The 23,377-nt window shown below is 25.5% G+C and overlaps 1 protein-coding gene across 1 annotated transcript in view; it reads right to left on the bottom strand.

Moving 5' to 3' along the window:
* The window catches only part of LOC100202100 (structural maintenance of chromosomes protein 2), a 72,922-nt gene that overhangs the window by 26,442 nt on the left and 23,103 nt on the right, over positions 1–23,377 (bottom strand). Inside the window, exons 16-21 of the mRNA XM_065801240.1 lie at positions 20,213–20,272; positions 15,465–15,522; positions 11,564–11,644; positions 2,304–2,450; positions 811–933; positions 646–727 (exon numbers count right to left, since the gene is read on the bottom strand). Of these exons, the coding sequence (XP_065657312.1) occupies positions 646–727; positions 811–933; positions 2,304–2,450; positions 11,564–11,644; positions 15,465–15,522; positions 20,213–20,272 (551 nt within the window). The remainder of the gene's footprint in view (positions 1–645; positions 728–810; positions 934–2,303; positions 2,451–11,563; positions 11,645–15,464; positions 15,523–20,212; positions 20,273–23,377) is intronic.

A 23,377-nucleotide genomic window follows, 5' to 3' on the forward strand; every position in this document is an offset into this window, starting at 1 on the left:
AACTTTATTAATTAAAAAGCATTCTAGAGCAAAAAAACATAAGTTTAGCTAGGTGCCATAGCTTTAATTTAACATTTTCTTGAATAAACCCTTGCTTGCCTCAGGGGAACATTTAGGGGGACAATTAACTAAATAAAAAATTTTGTTGGGATTAAATGCTATGAAGTTCATTTTTTAGAATTAAAACACATTTTTAAATAAAAACTTTAAATCAAAAAACAAAACAAAAAAAAGACTAAATAGACTTAATTGTTGTGAAAAAACATTTGGCATTTAGCCATACACTGTGTATTCATTATTATATTTATTTAATTGTTGTTATTATATATATTATTATATATATTTAATTGTTGTTATTATATATATTATTATATATATTTAATTGTTGTTATTATATATAATATTATATATATTTAATTGTTGTAAAAAATGGCATTTGGCATTTAGCCATACATTGTGTATTCATTATTATATTTATTACTTATATCAAAGAAAAAAATAATAAGAAAATATAAGTGAATCATAATCTTATTAAAAAAAAAGGCTCAGCTACATTTTATTAAATCTGTTACATTTTTAAATTTTAGTACATATTAGGTGTTAGAAACACCTATTATGTACTAAAATTTAAAGATGAATACATACCGCCAGTTAATGTGCCAGCAGGATCAAAAACATCACCATCTATTGTAACAGTCTTTATTTTTATTTGAGGATCAAAAGCAACCTATAAATAACTTGATTATACAGTCTATAGTCTATAGAATAAAATAATAACTATTTTTAATATAAAGTTTTTGAAATTTTTACCTTCTTAGCTTGATCTAAAGTCTTTGCTACAAATGAGGAACCAAACACAAACTTCATTGCAGCTTCAACTTCATCTGCATAACCAACCAATGATAAAGCTGTATAAACATTTTCTTTGCCAACCTGCAAAAAAAATAAAAAATTAACTTTTATTGCAAGTAAAAATAAAAAAAATTTAAATTTCATTATGATGATAATTAAATTATGATGACAATTTAAAAAATTTTATCATATTTTTAGAATTTAAAAGTACTATTTACTAAAACTATTTCTCTAGCAAATATGAAAATTTGCTAGAGAAGTTGTTAATCAGAGCATAAAAAAATAGTTTAGTCTGCTTCTTCACATTTATAGACCCAAAATCCTTTTTTGTCCAATAGCCACTTTAAGGCCATTACAGATCCATTAAATCTGTAAATCTGTAAGTACAAGATTTAACTCTAAATGTTTCAAGGAAAGCCTTATTTGAATCGTGGCCATTGTTGGACCTCTGACCCTGCTGGCACTCTTGTTTAAAACTTTTGTCTTTAGTAATCCCTTATTCAGATAGCTAACTTTGTGATTTGATTTCCAAAATAGAATATAGAATGAAATTAGAATTTTAATTTAAAAACTTCATTTTCAGTTGATAATTTATAAAACTTCATTTATTGCTTTTAAAAGGTTTTTTAAAAAACAATAAACTAATTAAAACAAACACATAAAATTATATAACACTACACACATTCATATTGTGAATCAAAATTTTTTAAAGAATTTACAATATTGTGTATATATTTATATACATACATATACATATACATAATATATATGTATATGGGCAATTCCACAAAATACGTAACTTAAGTTAAAATTTATTTCAGTAATAAGTTTGCTCTCTTTTGCCAGACTAAAAAACTTTTTGCTTATTTGTTCTTTGCCCTCTTTTTTTTGCCTTATTTAAAATTTTTGAATTAGGTAAAAAGAGGGCAAACTTAATAATGAATAAAATTTAACTTGTGTTACATTTTTTGTGGAATTGCCCATATATATATATGCATATACACACACACACACACACACACACACACATGTGTGTGTGTGTGTGTGCGTGCGTAATATAATATGATTTTGCATCATATTAAAACAGTGATCTGGAAAGGAGGAGCTTTGATACATAAGGTATTTAGCTTCAACATAAGGTTGGACTTAGACAAGCAGAATCAAATTATTTTCAAAAAATGTTTTTTCATTCTTTCTTGTCAGTGGAGTAGTCTGCATGTTAAAAGTAATGAACTAACGCATGCTATATATATTAAGACAAGCCAAAGTGACTCAATACACTTATTTGAATTTGTATAATACAATTCATTATTGATCCTTATTAAAATCAGCATTAAACATTAAAAAAAGAAATACATTAAAAACATTAAACAGAAATACATTAAACAACATTAAAATACATTAAGAAACATGAAAAAGAAATAAATTAGAACAACAAATTTGGTTCCTACTATTGATTTTGCTTTATTTATTATATCATCATTGATTGAACGCGAAGAAATATTATTTAATGGAATCAAAGTAACTTTTCTTTGCAACTGACCATTTTCAAGTAGTAACTTTCCAGTTTTTTCTGTATCAACCACAACATTGTATAACTGTTAAAACAAAAAGAAAAACAAAAATATTAACAGAGATGCAATTACACATACCTCTGCGGAAAGTGAGAGCTCTTGCCCACACTCCTCTTAAGTGGTTTACAGGAGCAATTTACAGCTCTCACAAAAGTATAATTTTTTCATAAATATAAACCACTTTCTTTTTTTCTCTATTTTTAGATATTTATTTGAAAAATTAAAAACTCTTGTGCAAACTACATCAAATAAAAAAGACAAAGTTCAAGTTTCAGACTGTTTTTTTTTTTTGTAACAATCAATATTACTATAACATAAATGACATTATGTTGACATTATAATGACATTATGACATTATGTTGACATAATGACATTATGGTGACATTATGGTCAAGTTCACAAAGTTGTTCATAAAAGAAAACCATTATTGTTGTAACTAAAAAAAAAAAGCAACAGTCAATTTTCAAAATAAACCAATAACTGCATAATAAACTGCAATGGTTTCTTAAAGACACAGTTATTGCAACAACAAAAATTTTTAAAAGTGCGTTAAATAAAATGCAAATGTTTTTAATTAGATTGGACTAATTGATCGGTTTCTAAAATAAAAATCAGTTTCTTGTAAAAATAACAATTATGAAAAATAAATTGATAATATTTTGATGTAAATCTTTTACTTAGTGAATATCTTCCTATTGTATTTAAAATTCAGTTTATATTAAACATTTTTATTAATACATTTGAAGAAGTAAAACATTCTTTTTGAATGTTAATTCCGAATAAAAATAATAAAACAAATAAAACACAGAATAAAATACCAAATAAAACAAATTCCTTTGGTTAACTCAAACATTTTGTATGGGAAATAAAGAAATCAAAACAACTTTGCAAAATTTTTTAGAAATCATTCCATACAAAACATAAATAGCAGTAGCTTAATATTTTCTATATTTTTTCATTGTATTTAGATCTGAATGGAGTAGATCGTCATGAGACATTAAATAGTGCTACAAATATTAATGTTACAAAATAAACCATAATAAACTTTTGCTAAAAAAATAAATTATTTTTTGGTTTTAATAAATTTCTTAGTAAAAGATTGCTAGCTTATAAACACAATTTTATTACCAAATGATAAGTTGTACTGCTAAACTTTTTTAAATTTTATCTTATGAGTGTACAGACTGAATACAATATGTAACTTCATTCACTGAAACATTTTTTATGTTTTTACTAGTACAATGGTGTATATTTAGTGTTTATACTTTAGCATTGAATAAAGAAAAAACACCTCAACTCGAACTAATATCTCAAATCAGCCAAAGTTTGACTTTATGGGAATTCGCTTTAGTCAAAATTATTACACATTAAACTATTGCATAATAATTTTTATATTATGAATTATATATTTTATATATTAATTATAATGAATTGTTTAAATTTGTCTCAGTTTGAGCAAAATAAAAAAATAAACTCGTTTAATGCGGAATTTTTAATTATTGTAATAATTCTTAAACTTTCTACATTCTATTACAAGTAAATTTTATTATAGTAAAAAAATATTTTTAAAGAATTTTAAAAATATTTTTAGCAGTAAAAACTTCTAATTTTATATATTGAACTTTTATTATTACTTTTATTAAACAGTATATTTTTTATTTTCTTATTTCTTATATTTTTTAATCAAATAATTAAATTTGTTAATAAATAAATGAATATGTGTTTTGTAAAAACCCAAAGAAAACGCTTATCAAAAGAATTTTGTACAACACAAACAACGGTTGTTATGTAACATTAACATTACAAGTATATGCTCATATAAAATCAAATTTTGCATTTTTTTTTGCGTGAGCTATTTGTAAATACAAATAGCTCACACAAAAACTGAGAGCTCTTCTAAAAAGATATTTAGAGGAGCAGCTTACATGTTTGTTTTAGGAGAGCAATACTCTGCTCTTGCACTTTTTTACTCTCGCAAACGCCTATACATATATAATTACATACACACATACATACAACAGCCTTCGGAATTAGGAAAAATCAGGTTGGCAATTTATTGCTGACCTTAAACTGTTAGAGGTCGGCATCAGGTTGGCAATAAAATTTGACACAAAAGTTGTACCATAAAACATAGAAACAAGGTTGGTGATGTTTTGCCGACCTCAAATACTTTAAGGTTGGCAGTTAGGTCAACATTGCCAAATGCCTACCCTTATTCAGAGGGCTATACATACGTGCATATAATCATACATATTTTACATGGATACATAAATATATGCATAAATAAGTACATACATACATAAATGCATACATACATACATACATACATACATACATACATACATACATACATACATACATACATACATACATACTTACATACATACATACATACATACATACATACATACATACATACATACATACATACATACATACATACATACATACATACATACATACATACATACATTTATATAGGTGCACAAAAATGAAAACTTTGGAATAGATTTAAAAATATAATAGGGTAAAAATTTTTCAAGACACAAAAAAAACGCAAACTTGCACCCTACATCACTAAATTTTCTGAAATTTGACACAAATATTTAGAAACATTACTTAGGAAAGGCTGTAAATTTTTTTATAAAATTCTTATCTGTTTAGGATTTACAGCAACTTGAAGTTTGTTTAATTTTGACTGAAAAATGAGGGGGGTAAAGGGCCAAAAATGTTCCGTTTACTATTATCTTTATATGGTTCTGTTAGTAACGCTGCAATTCTGAAACTGGGTACCAAAAGAGCCTAAAACCTGCTAATTCAGAAAACTTTAGTTTTGTATCTCTCAAAGCAAGACAATGTAGTTTATTCTAGGATTCATAAAATGTACCTGATAATGACAATAAAAAAGGGCATTGACAACTGTAGCTATAAAAAAAATCTGACTGAAAGAAAAAAAAAATATTTTTATTTTCTTAAAGATAAGATGTATATCAACTTTATGAACCAATTTCTTTTTGGTCTTATGTTTACTTGAGGAGTTATTAAGGTTTGATATGAACACAAAATTTTGTGTTCATATCAAACCTCAATATCAAATCTCAACTTTCTACAAATTAATCAAATTAGAAATTAACAGTTTAATAACTTTATTATTTTTATTAATTTTTAACAAAAAATTTACAAAAATATTTTTTGAAAAATAAATACTCAATTTAAGTGATTTTATATATGTTTTTCACTCACATTATTTATAAATTGTACATAAAATAAAAGATTAAAAAAAAAGTATGAATAAGACATCAGACTCAGCAAACTTGAAATTAGTTTAAATATAAATTTATTTCCTAAGAAAAACAATTTTTTATAAAGTCGCCTTTGGCTAAATAGTAGCAAAGTCCTGTTTTTGTAGTCATACTTTAACTTTACAAATGATGTGAACATCTGGAGTCCAACATTGGCTATCCACTAATGGTCATTTAAACGACTGTGCTGGACCATTTGGACCAAATTTGACAAGCACATCTTTTTCTTCTAGATTAATGTCTTCAATGACTCCTATCCATCACTTTTGCTCATAGGAAACACAGGCATAATCACCTGGTACTAAGATTACAGTTGTTTCATGAATATTTCCAAAGACATCAATGAATTCAAAATCTTCATCAACACTGCATAGCTTTGAGCCTATCTAGACAAAATAGCAACATATGAATTTATTTCATTTTACTTATTTTTTTAAACATTTTTATTAAAGGCATTAAAAGAAAAGTCCAAAATAAATCAAAAATATTTTTGAAGATGATTCCACACAAATAAAAAATTTACTTGAGTTAATCAATAAAAATTATGCATGTTTTTTAAAGAAAATTAAAAGTTATATTCAATATATATTTCTTTACCTTTTGATGGCCAAGTAGTACAAACTAATAGTAACTACGTGTTCCAGGTATGGTATTTACAGTATCCAATTGTTCCTTATGAGCGTTTCTCACCTAAGTTAAATCTTCTGATGATATATAAATGAAATGTATCTCATCACAAGGTTGTTTACAGTGACTAGTTGCAAAAAAAGTTCCATTTAGCAGAAAGACCAAAATCTTAAAGATTGAAACAAAGATTCAAAATATTTTTGCAATTCTTATACTGACCTGCACACCCATCTGAAAAGTATTCAATATTTATTATTTGAGGTAGATTTGTTTTAATATCATTGCTGACAACATCAATAATTTTATTCACCTTGTTTACATCATGCATCATATCATCTGAAACAATACAATAAGATTTGTGCTTGAGAAAACCGTTTTTTGAAATAATTAATCCCAGGATGAAGTGTACATAATAAATTTGTCCAATGAAAGCTTTGTACTTTGTCCTGAACTACAAATTTATAGTTTTCTGAAAAATCACCAGAAATAATGCTGTTACCTCATTCATATTTCCTTTCTTGATTTCAGGTATGATGCTTGACTTTTAGCTAAATACAAGTGTGGTGCAAGTTTTGTCAGTTTTTTACATACTAGTTCACTGTATTCAGACACTGGCTCTTTTTTATGTGTTAACTTTGACCTATCTATTGTTATTATGTGTTAAGTTTGATCTATCTGTTGTTGTCCACTGATCAAATTCTACTTCATCATCATTTTCAAACTCTCCAATTAAATTATAAAGTTTTTCAACTAATCCATTCATAGTTGCTGAGCATCTTTCACATTTCAGCATCATACAGTCTTTATTAGTCATGTCACATATAATATAAGGTAACAGTTCTTTGTATGTCACACCAAGAGGATATAAAAGCAGTTTTAAATTCTGATGAGTAGCACAGATGCATACTGAATGTGTTCCTGAAGCACCAGCAGTAATACACCATTTTGGTCGCATTGTGGAAAACCTTGAAATCCCTATTTTTATTTCTGGGTTCATGGATTTTGAAGGCAACAAACAATTCCTTTAAATTACATAAGAGCAAATATTTTTGCAAGTGAACATTTTTCTTTATGACATAGTCCTTTTTACCAGTTGAACTGTTACATCAGGAAGAGCTTTTCCTAGTTTAAGGTTAGGCATGGCTAAAATGCCTTTTTCTAATGCTAACTTGCGTGCAATTTGAGCTACATAGTGTGTTACATACAATGTTTCAGAAACTTTTTTCATTGAGCAGTCAGTTGGAGCAAGATTTGTTAGTTGTACTTTTTTAGATGTTGCTGACTCTGCAATTTTATTAGTTTAGTTTTAATAGATATTTTATTACAACACCATCATGTTATCAAACAAGTTTGCTTTTTCCATATACTCATTACCAAAACTTGATTGTTCTTCAAAACTTTCTTCGGATATATACTTTTATTTTTAATAGAGGTTGTTAAAGCTGTCAATTTTTGTTTAATTTCACTGATTTTACCTGACTTATGCAATAGGAGATAATCTAGCAGCTGTATTTACACTCTCTTTTTTATTTTGAATAGATGTTTCACTACCAATATCAAAATCTCCATAATTTTTATTTTCACTCATACCTTTTAATAAATGTTTCATAACTTTACTAAGACAGGTTGGACACAACTTTTTTCCAGGTATAAGATTTAAACCTAGTGTTTCTGCTTCTAACATAGTATGCATTGTAATCACATAGAGATGCTGAAAAGAAAATGTAACTATACTACTTAAATACTATAACATTAATTATACTATTATCATAAATCAATGAACAAATCCTATTACAAAAAAAATATAAACAACTTATTAAGAATGGTATTACTCATAAAAATGTAAATGAACTTTTACCTCTACACACTTTTTTGTGAGTCATAACAGCAACTTTTCTGATTACTCTCATGTCACACTATTAACATATCATGATGGTGTGCACATATACTGGTAATTTGTGCTTCTTTCAAATTTGTTCGTTTTACAAGTAATTTATGATCAACATCTTCAATCAGATTTCTTACTTGGGAATATGATTTTTATAACAAGCTCAATAACCATTTACCAAAGGGCAGTTGATTTTGTTATACATATAAAACTATAATAAGGAATTATAATCTAAACACTTAAATACAAGAAATCTTCAATACAATATTCCTAATGAGCAAAGTACACTTGAACACAAACAATATGTTAAAATAAAAATAAAGTTATATTTATAAAAAACATATTGCTTGAACATATAGCTATTAGTTTTAACAGACATATTTTTTCAATTCTCTACTAATTATCTACCAAAAATTAGGGTGAAAGTAGATTATAACTAAGTATAATTATAGTTAATTATATAACTTAACAAGGTATTTATTGGATATTATTATGTACATTGTATTATTTACTTTATTGATGAGATAATCACTATTTTATTATCATATATTATAATCGCTCCTATTCATACCCATGATTCAAAATCATTTCAAAATGACATTTAAAAAAATTGATGAATGGGCTGTTGAATGGAAACTAGGTTTGAATTTTGAGAAATGTAAAATAATGCATTTTAGTGCAAGTAATAAAAGATATTCTTATTTCATGAAAATTAACGGTGAACTAAAAGAAATTGAAAAATCTACTCTCGAAAAAGATTTAGGTGTTTATATATCCAAGGATTTGAAATTGGAAGGACAAGTAAGGAATGCTGCCAGTAAAGCAAACAGTATGCTTGCAATATTAAATAATACTTTTAGGTATAAAGATAAATACCTCATGAAAATGCTTTATTGCACGTATGTTAGACCTCATTTAGAGTTTGCAATTCAAGCTTGGAATCCCTATTATAAAAAAGATATCAAAGAACTTGAAAAAGTTCACAATAGAAGAGCAACTAAATTGATACCAGAATTAAGATATCTGGGATATAATCAAAGACTAAAAATATTAGATTTAACAACTTTAGAAGTTCAAAGACTAAGAGGTGACCTTATACAACAATATAAATTATATTAAGGTTTTGAATCTATTGATATGAAGAAAGTCCAGATAAAAATGCACCATCAATACACCAGTTCTAGCATCCAATATTGGAGGTTATAAATATCGTGTTAAATCAGAGTTTGTTAAAAATTGTAAGTAGGCAACACTTCTTTACAAACAGGGTTGTCTTTGGATGGAATAATTTGCCAGAATCAGTAGTGGAGTCTACATCAGTCAAAGAGTTTAAATCCAGACTTAAACTGATTGACTTGCAGATAATATTGAACAAGAAAAACAGGTTGCAATTAAATTTTTAGACAACTATAATGTTGGCTGTCATAGATATTGTCTGGCGCTCTATCTATCTCAACTCTATCTATCAACTCTATCTATCAGCTCTATTATGTTGGCTGTCATAGATGGCGCTTTATCTCAACAGCATTTGAATTATTATCAACTATTATTATTATTGCCATAAAACAATCAATAAAAAAAGATTACATAATATTGTTTAATTTAATGACATAACTATGATGTAATGAAAATAACAAGTAACAAATTTATAAATTCACAAAATATTGTTCAATATTTTGTGACAACTTTGTAAAAATTTAAACCACATGACACACATATACATATTTAAACCACATGACACACATGACACACATTTTTTTAAATTCTAATCTTTAAGAAAATTAAAACCAAAAGCTTTTTCTATCATTTTTTTCTAGAGCTAAAGCTGTCAATGCTATTTTCAGATTAAACAGGTTTTAAACTCCTTTGGTACCAAACTTTAGCTTTGCAAAATTACTACAAGCACCTTATAAGGGTAATAGTAAACAGACACATTTCTGGCACTTTTCCCCAGTTCAGCAGATAAAGAGCGTGGCTTCAGCACATTAAAAAATATAAAAGGAAGCAGTACAACTATTGCCTGTCATGAGTTAATAAACGATCAATTGAACACTAGGTTTTCAAGCCAAAATTTGGGATTAAATCAGGTGTATCACAAAAAAAAGACCATGGATGAAATAAATAAAAATTAAATGGAAAAAAAAAGCAATCGCTTCAAAGCTAATGGAACACTACTTCGGTTAAAATATTTCATGATCTTTAAAAGTTGAATTTAAGTTCTGATATTACTTTGCAACTAAATATAAAAAAAATTACTTAACAAATTTTAATAACAGCTTTTAAGATTTGATTTTTTTTTTAACATTTTGTAACAATTTTTTTTAACATTTTGTAACAAATTTTTTTTAACATTTTGTAATAAATTTTTTTTAATATTTTGTAACAAATTTTTTTTCTTCAGTTTTTTCATCCAAGAAAAAATACCCAAAAAATTAGAAATACTGGACTAATGATGAGACAACTCAAGTAACACATATACAATATTTCAGTCACCTGCAGGGCAACAGGAAAATAACAGGAGATCCCACCCCTGCATATTATTAAAATGTTACATTCATCTATATATATCATTGAAATTTTACAAAATCTGAACATTTAAGCGAGAATCAATAATACAATTTATTTTTACTAAATTTTTAAATATCATTAAAGCAAAGTTTTTGTGGAACAACAGGTATTTTTCAGCAAAACTTGTTAGAAAAACACACTTTCAACTCTAAGACAAAACTGATTAGGAAAACACGCTTTCAGCCCAAGGACAAAACAATAATAAAATTTTGTCACAAGTGTAATATGCAAAAATATAAACCGGATGACATAATAAATAGAAACTAACTTTAAAATATTGATTAAATTTTCCAAATATAAACATAATTCATGCCCCAAATAGAAAACTAAACATTCAATAACAATTTATGTATAAACATTATATTATATATCAACTTACATCCCTCGGAATTAGGGTCAACATTAGCAAATTAACTGCCTGCCTAAAATATCTGAGGTCAGAGATTATTCGTTAACCTAGTATGCATGTTATTATGATGAAACCTTTGTGTTGAAAATTTTGTACCAACCTGATGCTTACCAAAAATAGTCTAAAGTCAGTAATTTATTGTTAACTTTATTTTTTCTAATGTCGAGGGTTGAACAATGTATAAAATAAAATATTTATTTTATAAATTATATAAAACTTTTTAATTACATTTCTTTTTATGTCGGGGTACTTCTTTTGAGATCCAGTTTTAGCAATAGATAAAGATTTTTTTCGGAAAACAATGGGAATTTGGTACACTTACACAAAACCACATAAATCTTACCTTGTTTCCAGCCGAAACTTGCAAACTTGTAGCATAATTTATATCTTTTACTTTGATTAAATTGCAAACTAGACCTTTGACCTAAAAACATATCACATATATTAAGGATATTTAAAATGGTATTATTGTTGTTTAAAATATATTAAATCACTTCAATAATTACACTTAAAATATCAGCACATATAATTAACAAATTAGCTGTTGATTTTTTAGTTTAAGAATGCAAGGATTTTCAGGTAATTCTTAAACAAGATGTGTAGATCATCTACATTTTAAATGTGTTAATTCAACATATAATTAACACATCAAAATGTAGATGATCACTATCCTACAGGTAAATGTTTTATAAAACCAAAATGGTTACTGGTTATGTACACTAATTTTAATTTAATTTTCAAACCTTTATTAATACTAGCACACTTCTTGTTTAAGAATTACCCAAAAATCTTTGCACCATGTATACCAATACAAAAAGTTAAGAAACATAGAGCTGAAGAAAAGATGTCATTTTTTACTGATATACTATTTCTCTGTTCTTGAAGAACAATTGAGCACAAAAACATAATATATATGTAAATATATATATATATATATATATATATATATATATATATATATATATATATATATATATATATATATATATATATATATATATATATATATATGTATATATATATATATACACATACATATATATATATATATACACATACATATATATATATATATATATATATATATATATATATATATATATATATATATATATATATATATATATATATATATATATATATATATATATATATTAGGATGGGTCATTTTTCAAAACATGCTTTAGCCATATGAATTTTAAATGTGTTTGCCCTTATGTAAAACTAAAGCAAAAAAAAATTTGAATTTTAAGGTTTTCAAATTTGAACCTCAAAAACCAAGGTTTGGGGTAAAAAACGCGGTATATGCGGTTTGCCGCAACTTTTGACCGGTTATTCTGATTGACTCAAAAACATCTTCAATCGAATTCTCAATCCTAAATACCCTTTATTAGACACCTAAACAGTCATTTTAGCTTAAAAACTTATGATTTTAAAACTTTACAAAGATTGTTATTTTTGCTATACTATACTGTAATATTTTGCACTGTTACGAAAAAATATCTTCTTATTTTATCATTCATAACATGATGCATTTGAAATGCTGCATTTGAGTTGACACGTTAAGTTCATGACTTGTTTATATTGTTTATAAACTAGTATAAATTTTGAGTTCTTTATTGATGGCTAAACGAACGCGTAAAAATAGTCAAAGTTGCAAATTAAGTGTTATGATTGGTTTTGCAAGTGAATTTTTAGATTCTGAGAAAAAAATTAAAGTGCGAATTAAAAATATTGAGAGTAATGATGATGAAGGTGTTTAAAATGAAGAAAATTTTGAAGAAAATTCCAAGTAAATAAGCAGACAAGTTCCTAAAAAGTCACTGAATATGAAAGAAGTTGCATTAGCATCATTAAGATATAGTGTATAAAATAGAGCAACTGCTGCAACTTCAACACTACACTGAAAGCAGCTAAAGAGGCAGGCTTTTTTAAAACGAATGTGACTGACAGAATATGGTATAGAATCCACTCTAGTTGCTGTTGGCTGTGATTCAACTAATCTTTAATACAAGTAAATGTTTGATAATAAATGCAGGTAAATTTTTGATGTTAAATGCAATGCATTTATTAAAATAAGTATTTTTTAATCTGGAAAGGAGGTACTATTCATTTTTTAGAAAATAAACTTCAAACCAAACTTATTTGGATAGTTTGTGCCTTGCACACAAATGAATTGACCTTAAAGCACCAAAATTACCTTTGAGGCACCTAATGTCACTTATTGATGGAAAAAAACAATATCAAAGAATGTGTTTTCTTGCAATATTGGTAAACTTGTTCCTCTTGTCAATGATCTCAAAGATTCCATTAATGTAATTCAATCTATAGATATTGAAACTAATTTATTAGATATTGATGAAGGTACTTTAAAAAATTTATTTAGTGATCAAAGATATCTATACTGGATAACAAAAGCTATTAAAGAAAAAATAATGCCAGACGATTTGAAAGAAATTCAAGTTGGTCCCCACAATCATGCACGGTGGTTAAACTTGGCATATAGGCTTTGCAGAATCTGGTGTTCATAACATGGACTAAATGGAAGCGATGCTGAGAATTTAAAACACCTTGTACAGTTTTGTGTTGGTGTATACACTGTATTATGGTTTGAAATTAAGGTAAAATTTTTTTTTGTTTACTTTGATAATTTTTACTTCTGTGTATGGATAATTTTATTCATAAAAAATGTTTAGGTAAAACAAAAATGGACAAACGGACTATACCATATTATCAAACAGCTAGAACTTGTCCAAAAAATGAACTTAAATGTTCAAAAAATAGTTTTACCCAATGTTTGTTGCTCTGCCTGGAATGCTCATAGTGAATCCATACTTCAAGCACTACTTTGTTGCAAAGATAAAGAAGAGAGGATCTTTGCAGTGAAGACAATACTTTCAATAAGAAATTTAAGTTCTCTAGAAAATACTGCTGTTAGATCAAGAAAAATTCCAAAAATTAACACCGATGCTGAAACAATTATTGAACTAATTGATTGGAGCACTGATATTTATGAACCTTTGATCACATCCAAAATTAATAAAGAAGAACTTATTAAGGTCTTAGAAATCCCAATGGAAGTTCCAGAATTTCCTGTACACGAACAATCCATAGAAAGAATTGTGAAGGAAGTTACAAGAGCTGGCATAGTTTACGAACAAGAAAGACGGGATTTATAAATGCAACAATGGGTTACAGAGAACTTCTTAACATAAATTGCTTTTTTAAGTAATAAGTTCTAACATTGTTGTATAATTAGTATAAACAAGTAATTAGTATAAACAAGTAAATTCATTAAATTTACAAAGAAATGATTTTTTATGTTTCTAATTGGTAGTATTTGGGGTGGTGGTTGAGACTTTTGAGACTCTTTTAAAAAAAATTTTCTACATTACAGTCATACTATATTGTTATGCAAGATATTTACAGCAAAGTATAAATGAAAAATGACCCACCCTTTCACACACACTAGGGTGTCCCAAAAAACAATATTTTTGAAAAATATATGCAGAGACACCCTTAATATGTTCTATCTAATACAAAAACACTAGATTTAAAATTTTTTTGAATAAAAAATATTTTAAGGGGTCCCTTAAGACCCTCGAATATTTAATGGGTCCCTAATATTTTCAAAAAAAAATTTTTTCAAAAATATGTCAACCTGGTACTCAAATGAAGCGAAATTATATAAAAATTTCAAAAATAATATAGATTTCAAATATAGAATTGTTATTTTTAGTTTTATTACATAAAAAATTACGTTTTTTAACAAAAAACAAAAATGCATTTTTCATGTATTTTTATGACAATTTTAATAAATAAGTTAAAATTTTTCTAAATTAAATATTATTTTTGAAACTTTTATATAATTTCGCTTCATTTGAGTACCAGGTTGACATACTTTTAAAAAACTTTTTTTTTGAAAATATTAGGAACTCATTAAATACTCAAGGGTCTTGAGGGACCCCTTAAAATATTTTTTATTCAAAAAAATTTTAAATCTAGTGTTTTTGTATTATATAGAACACATTAAGGGGATCTCTGCATATATTTTTCAAAAATGTTGTTTTTTGGGACACCCTAATATATATATATATATATATATATATATATATATATATATATATATATATATATATATATATATATATATATATATATATATATATATATATATATATATATTAAACACTACAACCTGATTAATAAACAATTAATAAAACTAATAAATTAATAAAATTTACCTTAGATCTGTCAAAATTTGGTTGCGGATCAGAGTATTGAAATTGTAAATGTGGAAATCTGAAAAAATATTTTTTGTGTTTTATTAAACAATTTGAAAACAAATAGAACAAAATTAATGGTCTTAATCTAGTTCATACTAAATAAATAAACAAGGGAAAAAATGATACATAATACATTTTTTTCAAATTATAATAAACTATAATACACAACTTGATTTGTAATATTTGTTATGTTGATTATCAATGACTTAGATTGTTTATCAAAAAAAACTTTTGTTAAAAAGTAATGCAGATCTCTATACACTTGTGATTCATTCATCTTAATTTGAAAAACTTTGTTGTATAGTTAGAGAAAGTAAAAAACTTTGTTTCACACTGGAATTTCTTTTATTTTTATATTGATTTGCATATTCTTTCAGAATTGTTAAAATAAACTTTATATCTTTATTTTATTATTGTTCAATGAGGCTAAAAAAGCATCTTGATACAAATGGTAGCAAAATGACATAAAACATGCGTAAAACTCTGGTAGCAATAAAGTCTCATGCTAAGAAAGATTTTTAGGAGCTTCACTCAATTTTGAGTTTAGTAAAAGATTATTTAACAGTTATGAGTCTGCACAATTTAAACTACCTGTGGGGTATGGAAATTAGTTAACTTTTATTCATGAGAAATTTTGGAGAAAAATAAAAAAACAGATTTAATTATGTATTATTCTTACTTTACTCATATTTAAAATATACTTCTGTTAAATTTATATAATTATTTATATAACTATAATACACTAAAACTAAATATACTAATTTTAAAAAGTGGAAAACTCCTGATGAAAAATAGCTACCTAAAACAAATGAAAACTATATAGAAAAAAGTAATTCAAATGTTTTAGTGGTTAGCACAAATCCCAATATAACTTAAAATTACATTCAAATTATGTATGGCTTAACCTTATGTTTGTAACCTTACTTTTATGTAAGGCATAACCTTATGTTTGTATGCAATAACCTTATGTTTGTATGCAATAACCTTATGTTTGTACGCAAAATAGAAACACAATTGTTGAAAAAAGTCTCTAAAACCCATCTTTAAACATTTAAAAATTCAGTTTAACAAATGCAGACCTAAAAACAGTGGTATGAATTTAGATGATGATCAATATGTAAAAATGCAGCTCTGGACACCATATTTTTTATACTTATGTAGCATTAAAGAAGCAGGGTGTTAACTAGCCCTGTAGGCCCCCGTTAAACGCAGTATTCCCAAATGGTCATAGAATTAAAATTCCCAATTTAAAAGTGAAAAATCTCATTCTCCAAATAAAGTTTGCCAAAATAAAGTTTAATATTAATTCTAAAAATTATTGAAAATTAATTACTATTAAAATCTAATAGAAAAATAACATAAAAAGTTATAGTTAATTGTTTAAATCTTGAAATAAAATTTGCCGCTGTTGGTATAACTACACGCTTGCATAACTGCAAAAATGCCTCTTGGAAAAAAACTTTTTGAGAATTAGGATTTTCCAAAAATCCCTAAAATCGCTCGCAAAAAAAATTCATTTCTCAAAATTTTCAAATAATATTTTGCAATGCATCAAACATTATAAATAAAAAGTTAGCAAGAAATAAAGTACAACTTAAAAATTACAAATTTGTTTGGTTTAACACCCACAAATGCTGTATTTACCACAATATTTATCAAAAAGTTACATATTTTATTACTTACTGAAGAGCTTATTTATTAAAAAGTTACATATATTATTACTTACTGAAAAGCTTATTTATTGATATTGAGTCAACTTACTGAAAAACTTACTTATTGATACATCTTATATAATGAAAAAAATTTCGTTTTGGTAAGCATACTTGATGGAAAATTTAATGACAAACTTTACTAACATTTGTAATTGATATATAAAATATTTGGTTAAACACCCACAATTTCTTTAAAAGTTTGGCCCTGCTGAAAAGTTAAATAAGTTAAATGCTTTTTGATTATAACAAACTGGTTCTAGAAATTTATTTAATGAGCGAAATAGATTTCTTTACTTAACTGGTTGCTTATATTTAAAACGTAAATTAAACACGCATATTAAAACTAGTGATGTACCAATTGCAAAGGCCGACTGAGACTAATGATAGGGTTTAATGTATGTATATAAAGTCGATATATTAATATAAGATATGCAATTTGCATACCTAATAATAATGTTAACTTCAGTTAAGCTGATTAATTGATTGCTGGTTACCAATAACATAGGCTAGTAGGTCCAGTAACTGCTGATGTAAAGGTAAATGCTTTATATATATATTTTACATCTTTAATATTATTATAACACCCATATATAAATACATTAAAACCTCTTATTATCACAATCGGCCTTTGCCATCATTAATTAAAACGTAAATTAAATACCTATAATAACAAGAATGTTTTTTTTTATAACAACAAACTGGTACTAGAAATTTAAAAAACAAGAAAACTTGAATTTAAAACATAAAAGCAAACTTAAATGTTTCAATGAACCATAGTCATAATAAAATTTTATGACAATGCATGAAAAAATAATTATTATTGTTCTTCATTGCCATGATAGCGTGCAACCGCTTGCGATCTTTTGTAATTCTTTTGTAATTAAACGTCATTTGTTGTTGTTTTTGCTGAGACTTTGTAATTGTAACTTTATTTTGCTATGCAACTTATGTATAAAGAAAGTTAATAATAATTTTAAAATTGAACACGTAATAAATATGTAATATGAAATTTACAAGCTTGTGTTTACTATTTTCAAAACCTTTTTTAGTTTTTTATTTTTAAAACATTTCTTTTGATGACACAATTTATTACATGATGGTATAAGGGTTCGTCCATAAAGGAAGTCAAACAGAATTTAAATAACAATTAGAAGTAGAAAATTGCTATATTACTTTAAAAATCATTATAGTCCTTTAAAATTGCCCTTTAATACCAGTAAAAAAAATATATACATTCAAAAGAATACTCTTAACATGATGACATTAATAATAATTAATTAATACACACTGATTATTTTATAATATAAAAATATATAGTTCTGAATATATCTTTGGAAATCGGAGCTTAATTTGCCTTTTTGTTGTGAAACCACATTTAATTTTATGTTGATTTCATATTCATTTTCAATAAATGTTACAGACGGTGTTTTGTTTTTGGCGCTGTTCAATCAATGTATGTAGCGCCTAAGTGGAGTAGAAGAAGAAAGAATATAAAAAAAAGGACTCCACACATTCCTGGTACACATTTTAATCTCAGGGGAGGGGAGGGGGGATATAATAAAAATTTTTTTGACAAATTCCCAATTTTGTCAAAACGCTGTATCAAAATTATTCCTAGTTAACACCCTGAGAACCCCAACTAAAACAAACTTTAAAGAAGTCATTAAAAAGTGAACTTACTGTTTGTTTGTAGTTAAATATAATAATTTGTAATTAAAGTTGAAAATGCTAGTATCAAAAATCTAGCAAAAATTTCTTAGATTTAATGAAAAAAAAATTAGTGTTAAGAGAATTCATATTCATTGATGTTCATATACAAAATTAATTCAACTCTCATACAACAGGTCGTCATTTAAAATAAAAATAAAATATATCTGTGGCCAATAGTCAATTTACGATAAGTGCAAATATGACATTTTGCAAGAGAAGAGTTCGAAAATTTGATTTGTTGCCATAAATTGGGTTATAATGAAAAATAAATTATTTTTAATTGTATTAGGAGGTAATTAACTACAGCAATCATAGTTTAACCAAATGAAAGATCTAACTAAATATAACAAAACTGCATACTTATCTCAAAATGACCAATTTTTTAGTTATCATAAATTGCGCAATGATCACAGATAAGTAGTTTTATTTTCTACTATATTATAGCTCTGACTTAGTTCATCGAGCACTTTCTTGATAGTATATGCACAAAATAGAATCACTACATGTATATATATATATATATATATATATATATATATATATATATATATATATATATATATATATATATATATATATATATATATATATATATACTGACATTTAAATGAAAATTTTCTCATTTCTGTATTTTATATCATTTTATATTCTATACAAAATAACAACTTTTCAGAAAAAATTTAAAATCAAAACCAAGTGCTAAAGTCAGCCATTATTGCTGTCAATAAAAACCTTTTATATTTATTTATTTTTCTAGAAATAATTTATGTTAAAGTATCTATGATATACTCTTGGACTAGTTGGAAAGATATGCATTTTCTTCTTAAATTAAACAGTTTTATTCTGCAGTTGAATCACCCTAAGGATCACCCTAAGGACAAACTTTTAGATCAGGTTGAATAAGTATATTTGGAAAGTAAAATTAATTTAACTACTAATAGTGGCTGACATAATGTCTTTATAAATTTAAACATAAAATATACTAAAAAATTATATTTTTTCAATTTAAAATATATATTAAATTCAAAAAATATAATTTTTGTGCTAACAATTGCTTAAATGTAAAAAAAGGTTGTTTTTTTAAAAAAATAAATTGCAGGTGTCAGATTGCTGATCTAAATGTTCTTATAATGATTTTTTTGTAAATTATAATAGAAATTTTATAATATAAAATGTATTTCATGATATAAATTCATGATATATAAATTTATTAAAATGTAAAACCAAATATCATTACTAGTCAGCCATAGTATAATAACTGGTTAAAATTAAGATACAACATACCTGCTCTCTAAAGTTTCAACAACATTTTGATACTTTAAAACTTCATTTTGTAAATGGCGTCTGAATTTAAAATAAAAAAATATTTATAGCTACACATGAACAATAGCAACTATTATTAGCAATTTATAGCAGCAGGTGTTATCATCATAATCATCACAAGAGAAAGAAACAGCCAAAATGGTAGGATTTGTAAAAAAGAGAAAGAAACAGCCAAAATGGTAGGATTTGTAAAAAAGAGAAAGAAACAGCCAAAATGGTAGGCTTTGTAAAAAAGAGAAAGAAACAGCCAAAATGGTAGGATTTGTAAAAAAGAGAAAGAAACAGCCAAAATGGTAGGATTTGTAAAAAAGAGAAAAAAACAGCCAAAATGGTAGGATTTGTAAAAAAGAGAAAGAAACAGCCAAAATGGTAGTATTTGTAAATGGTAAAACTTTACGACAATGGAAGCTCAAGCTTAGCAGTTATAGTAAAATTATTTATATATATTATTATAATTATAACATATATAATTATAACATTATAAACATTTATAATTATAACATATATAATTATAACATTTATAATTATAACATATATAATTATAACATTATAAACATTTATAATTATAACATATATAATTATAACATTATAAACATTTATAATTATAACATATATAATTATAACATTGTAAACATTTATAATTATAACATATATAATTATAACATAAACATTTATAATTATAACGTATATAATTATAACATTATAAACATTTATAATTATAACATATATAATTATAAACATTATAAACATTTATAATTATAACATATATAATTATAACATTATAAACATTTATAATTATAACATATAATTATAACTTTATAAACATTTATAATTATAACATATATAATTATAACATTATAAACATTTATAATTATAACATATATAGTTATAACATTATAAACATTTATAATTATAACATTATAAACATTTATAATTATAACATATATAATTATAACATTATAAACATTTATAATTATAACGTATATAATTATAACATTATAAACATTTATAATTATAACATATATAATTATAACATTATAAACATTTATAATTATAACATATATAATTATAACATTATAAACATTTATAATGCATTTTTGGACCTAAAAGAGAGCAGATCTCATTAGCAGAATCAGCACAAATATGATAGCAGTATTCCATAAAAAGATTTAACAAGGCAAAGAATGTATGAGTAAGAAAATATATTAAGGTAAAGAATCTGGGGTAAAAAAACAGCAAGCATGATAAATTAAAGCAACCTTAGCAGATGTGAACTTTGCAAGGAATTGTATGTTGGTTACCTTGAAAGGTCAGTCATATATGATAATCCAAAAAGATGTTAAATAGAAGACTAAGTAAGTGTGTTGTCAATAATACAGAACATTCTTTTGAATATATTTTGAATATTCTTTATTTTGTCAATAATGAGAACATTCTTTTTAAACCCAAACAACGCTTTGTTTGAGTTAAAATTCACCAGCCACTGCACGCTTTAAGCTGTCACAGACAAGATCAAAATAAAATCAGCTGGCCATTTTAAGAAATAAAACGATAATGACTTTTTATCAAGATTTTAGTAAAATGTTGTGAAAAAAATAAAGAACCATTAAGCACTTATTAAATAATGTAATGTTAAAATTAAAAAATTAAATAGTGTAATGAACAAAGTTCTGGGTAAAAAAAAATGTTGGCTGTAAAAGAAATGTTGTCTGGACCACAAGCTGTAGATGAGTTAAGGTGGGAAAGTACTTATACAAAAAATGTAGGAATGACTTGGGTGTCTAACAATGAATAACCTGTTTCTTTGAGATGACAAGAGTGTAGTTATTAGTTTCAAGATATGAATTAAAAGAAATGTTCTTTGCAAATATTTTTGCCTTCTCCTTAGGAGAAGTAATAAGATTAGACTCAAAATAATTTTCCAAAAGACTCTAGAAACTAATTTCTGGGATAAAATATGCAATTTGCATAATCAATCTGAGAATATAGAGCTTTATCATCAGACACCTCATAGTTACCTCATCCTTGTTAGTTTCATCATTAGCTAGCTCAGCATCAGACAAACCTTTTTTGCATTGATTTCTTGCAATAATAAAAAGAGTTTTGTTTTCTAGAGAGTTGTTCTTGTTGTTCTAGAGAGTTGTTCTTGTTGTTCTAGAAAGTTTTTCTTGTTGTTCTAGAGAGTTATACTTGAGGAAAAGTAGAAAAAAATGATTATAATTAAATATAGCAGCTGCATAAATCAAAGAGGGAAAACAAGTTACAAATTAAACTATCTGAGTAAGATTGAGAAAGACTTTGAGCTTTAGAGCCAAAAAGGTCAGCGGCATTTATTTGCTTACTATTGCTATAATTTTAGACTTGCATTAATTTTTCAAAAACTTTATCTAAAGAAATTAATACAAGATTACAACATAGTTATTAATAGTTAAAATTGTCCCAAAAATTTCAATTTACATAATATTTAAGTTATGTGGAATATAACTTGAACATACAGAATACACAAATTTTAGGTTTTAGATTTTGACTGCATAAGTTTAAGTTTTTGAAACCTCTAAAACAAAGTTAAAGTTCTGCTTTTAAACAAAAGTAATCTTTGCTGTTATACACAGAGTTCGAGAAAAGCTAACAACCAGTCAGCCTAATAAACATTAAACTGAGTTTTAGAGTTGTACCCTTATTATGGGGATAACAGAAAAAGTTGTACAACCATTAACAAATTTAAAACTCATGAGTAGAGTCAAGAAAATCTAACATTTACGACCCTAGACTAAAAATAATGATAACACATTTACAACCCTAGACTGGAAATAATGATAACACATTTACAACCCTAGACTGAAATGATAATAACACATTTACAACCCTAATGAAATAATGATAACACATTTACAACCCTAGACTGAAATGATAACACATTTACAACCCTAGACATGAAATAATGATAATACATTTACAACCCTAGACATGAAATAATGATAACACATTTACAACCCTAGACTGAAATGATAATAACACATTTACAACCCTAGACATGAAATAATGATAACACATTTACAACCCTAGACATGAAATAATGTTAACACATTTACAACCCTAGACTGAAATGATAATAACACATTTACA

This window comes from Hydra vulgaris, chromosome 07 (assembly GCF_038396675.1).
Source record: "Hydra vulgaris chromosome 07, alternate assembly HydraT2T_AEP".
Taxonomy (NCBI): Eukaryota; Metazoa; Cnidaria; class Hydrozoa; order Anthoathecata; family Hydridae; genus Hydra; species Hydra vulgaris.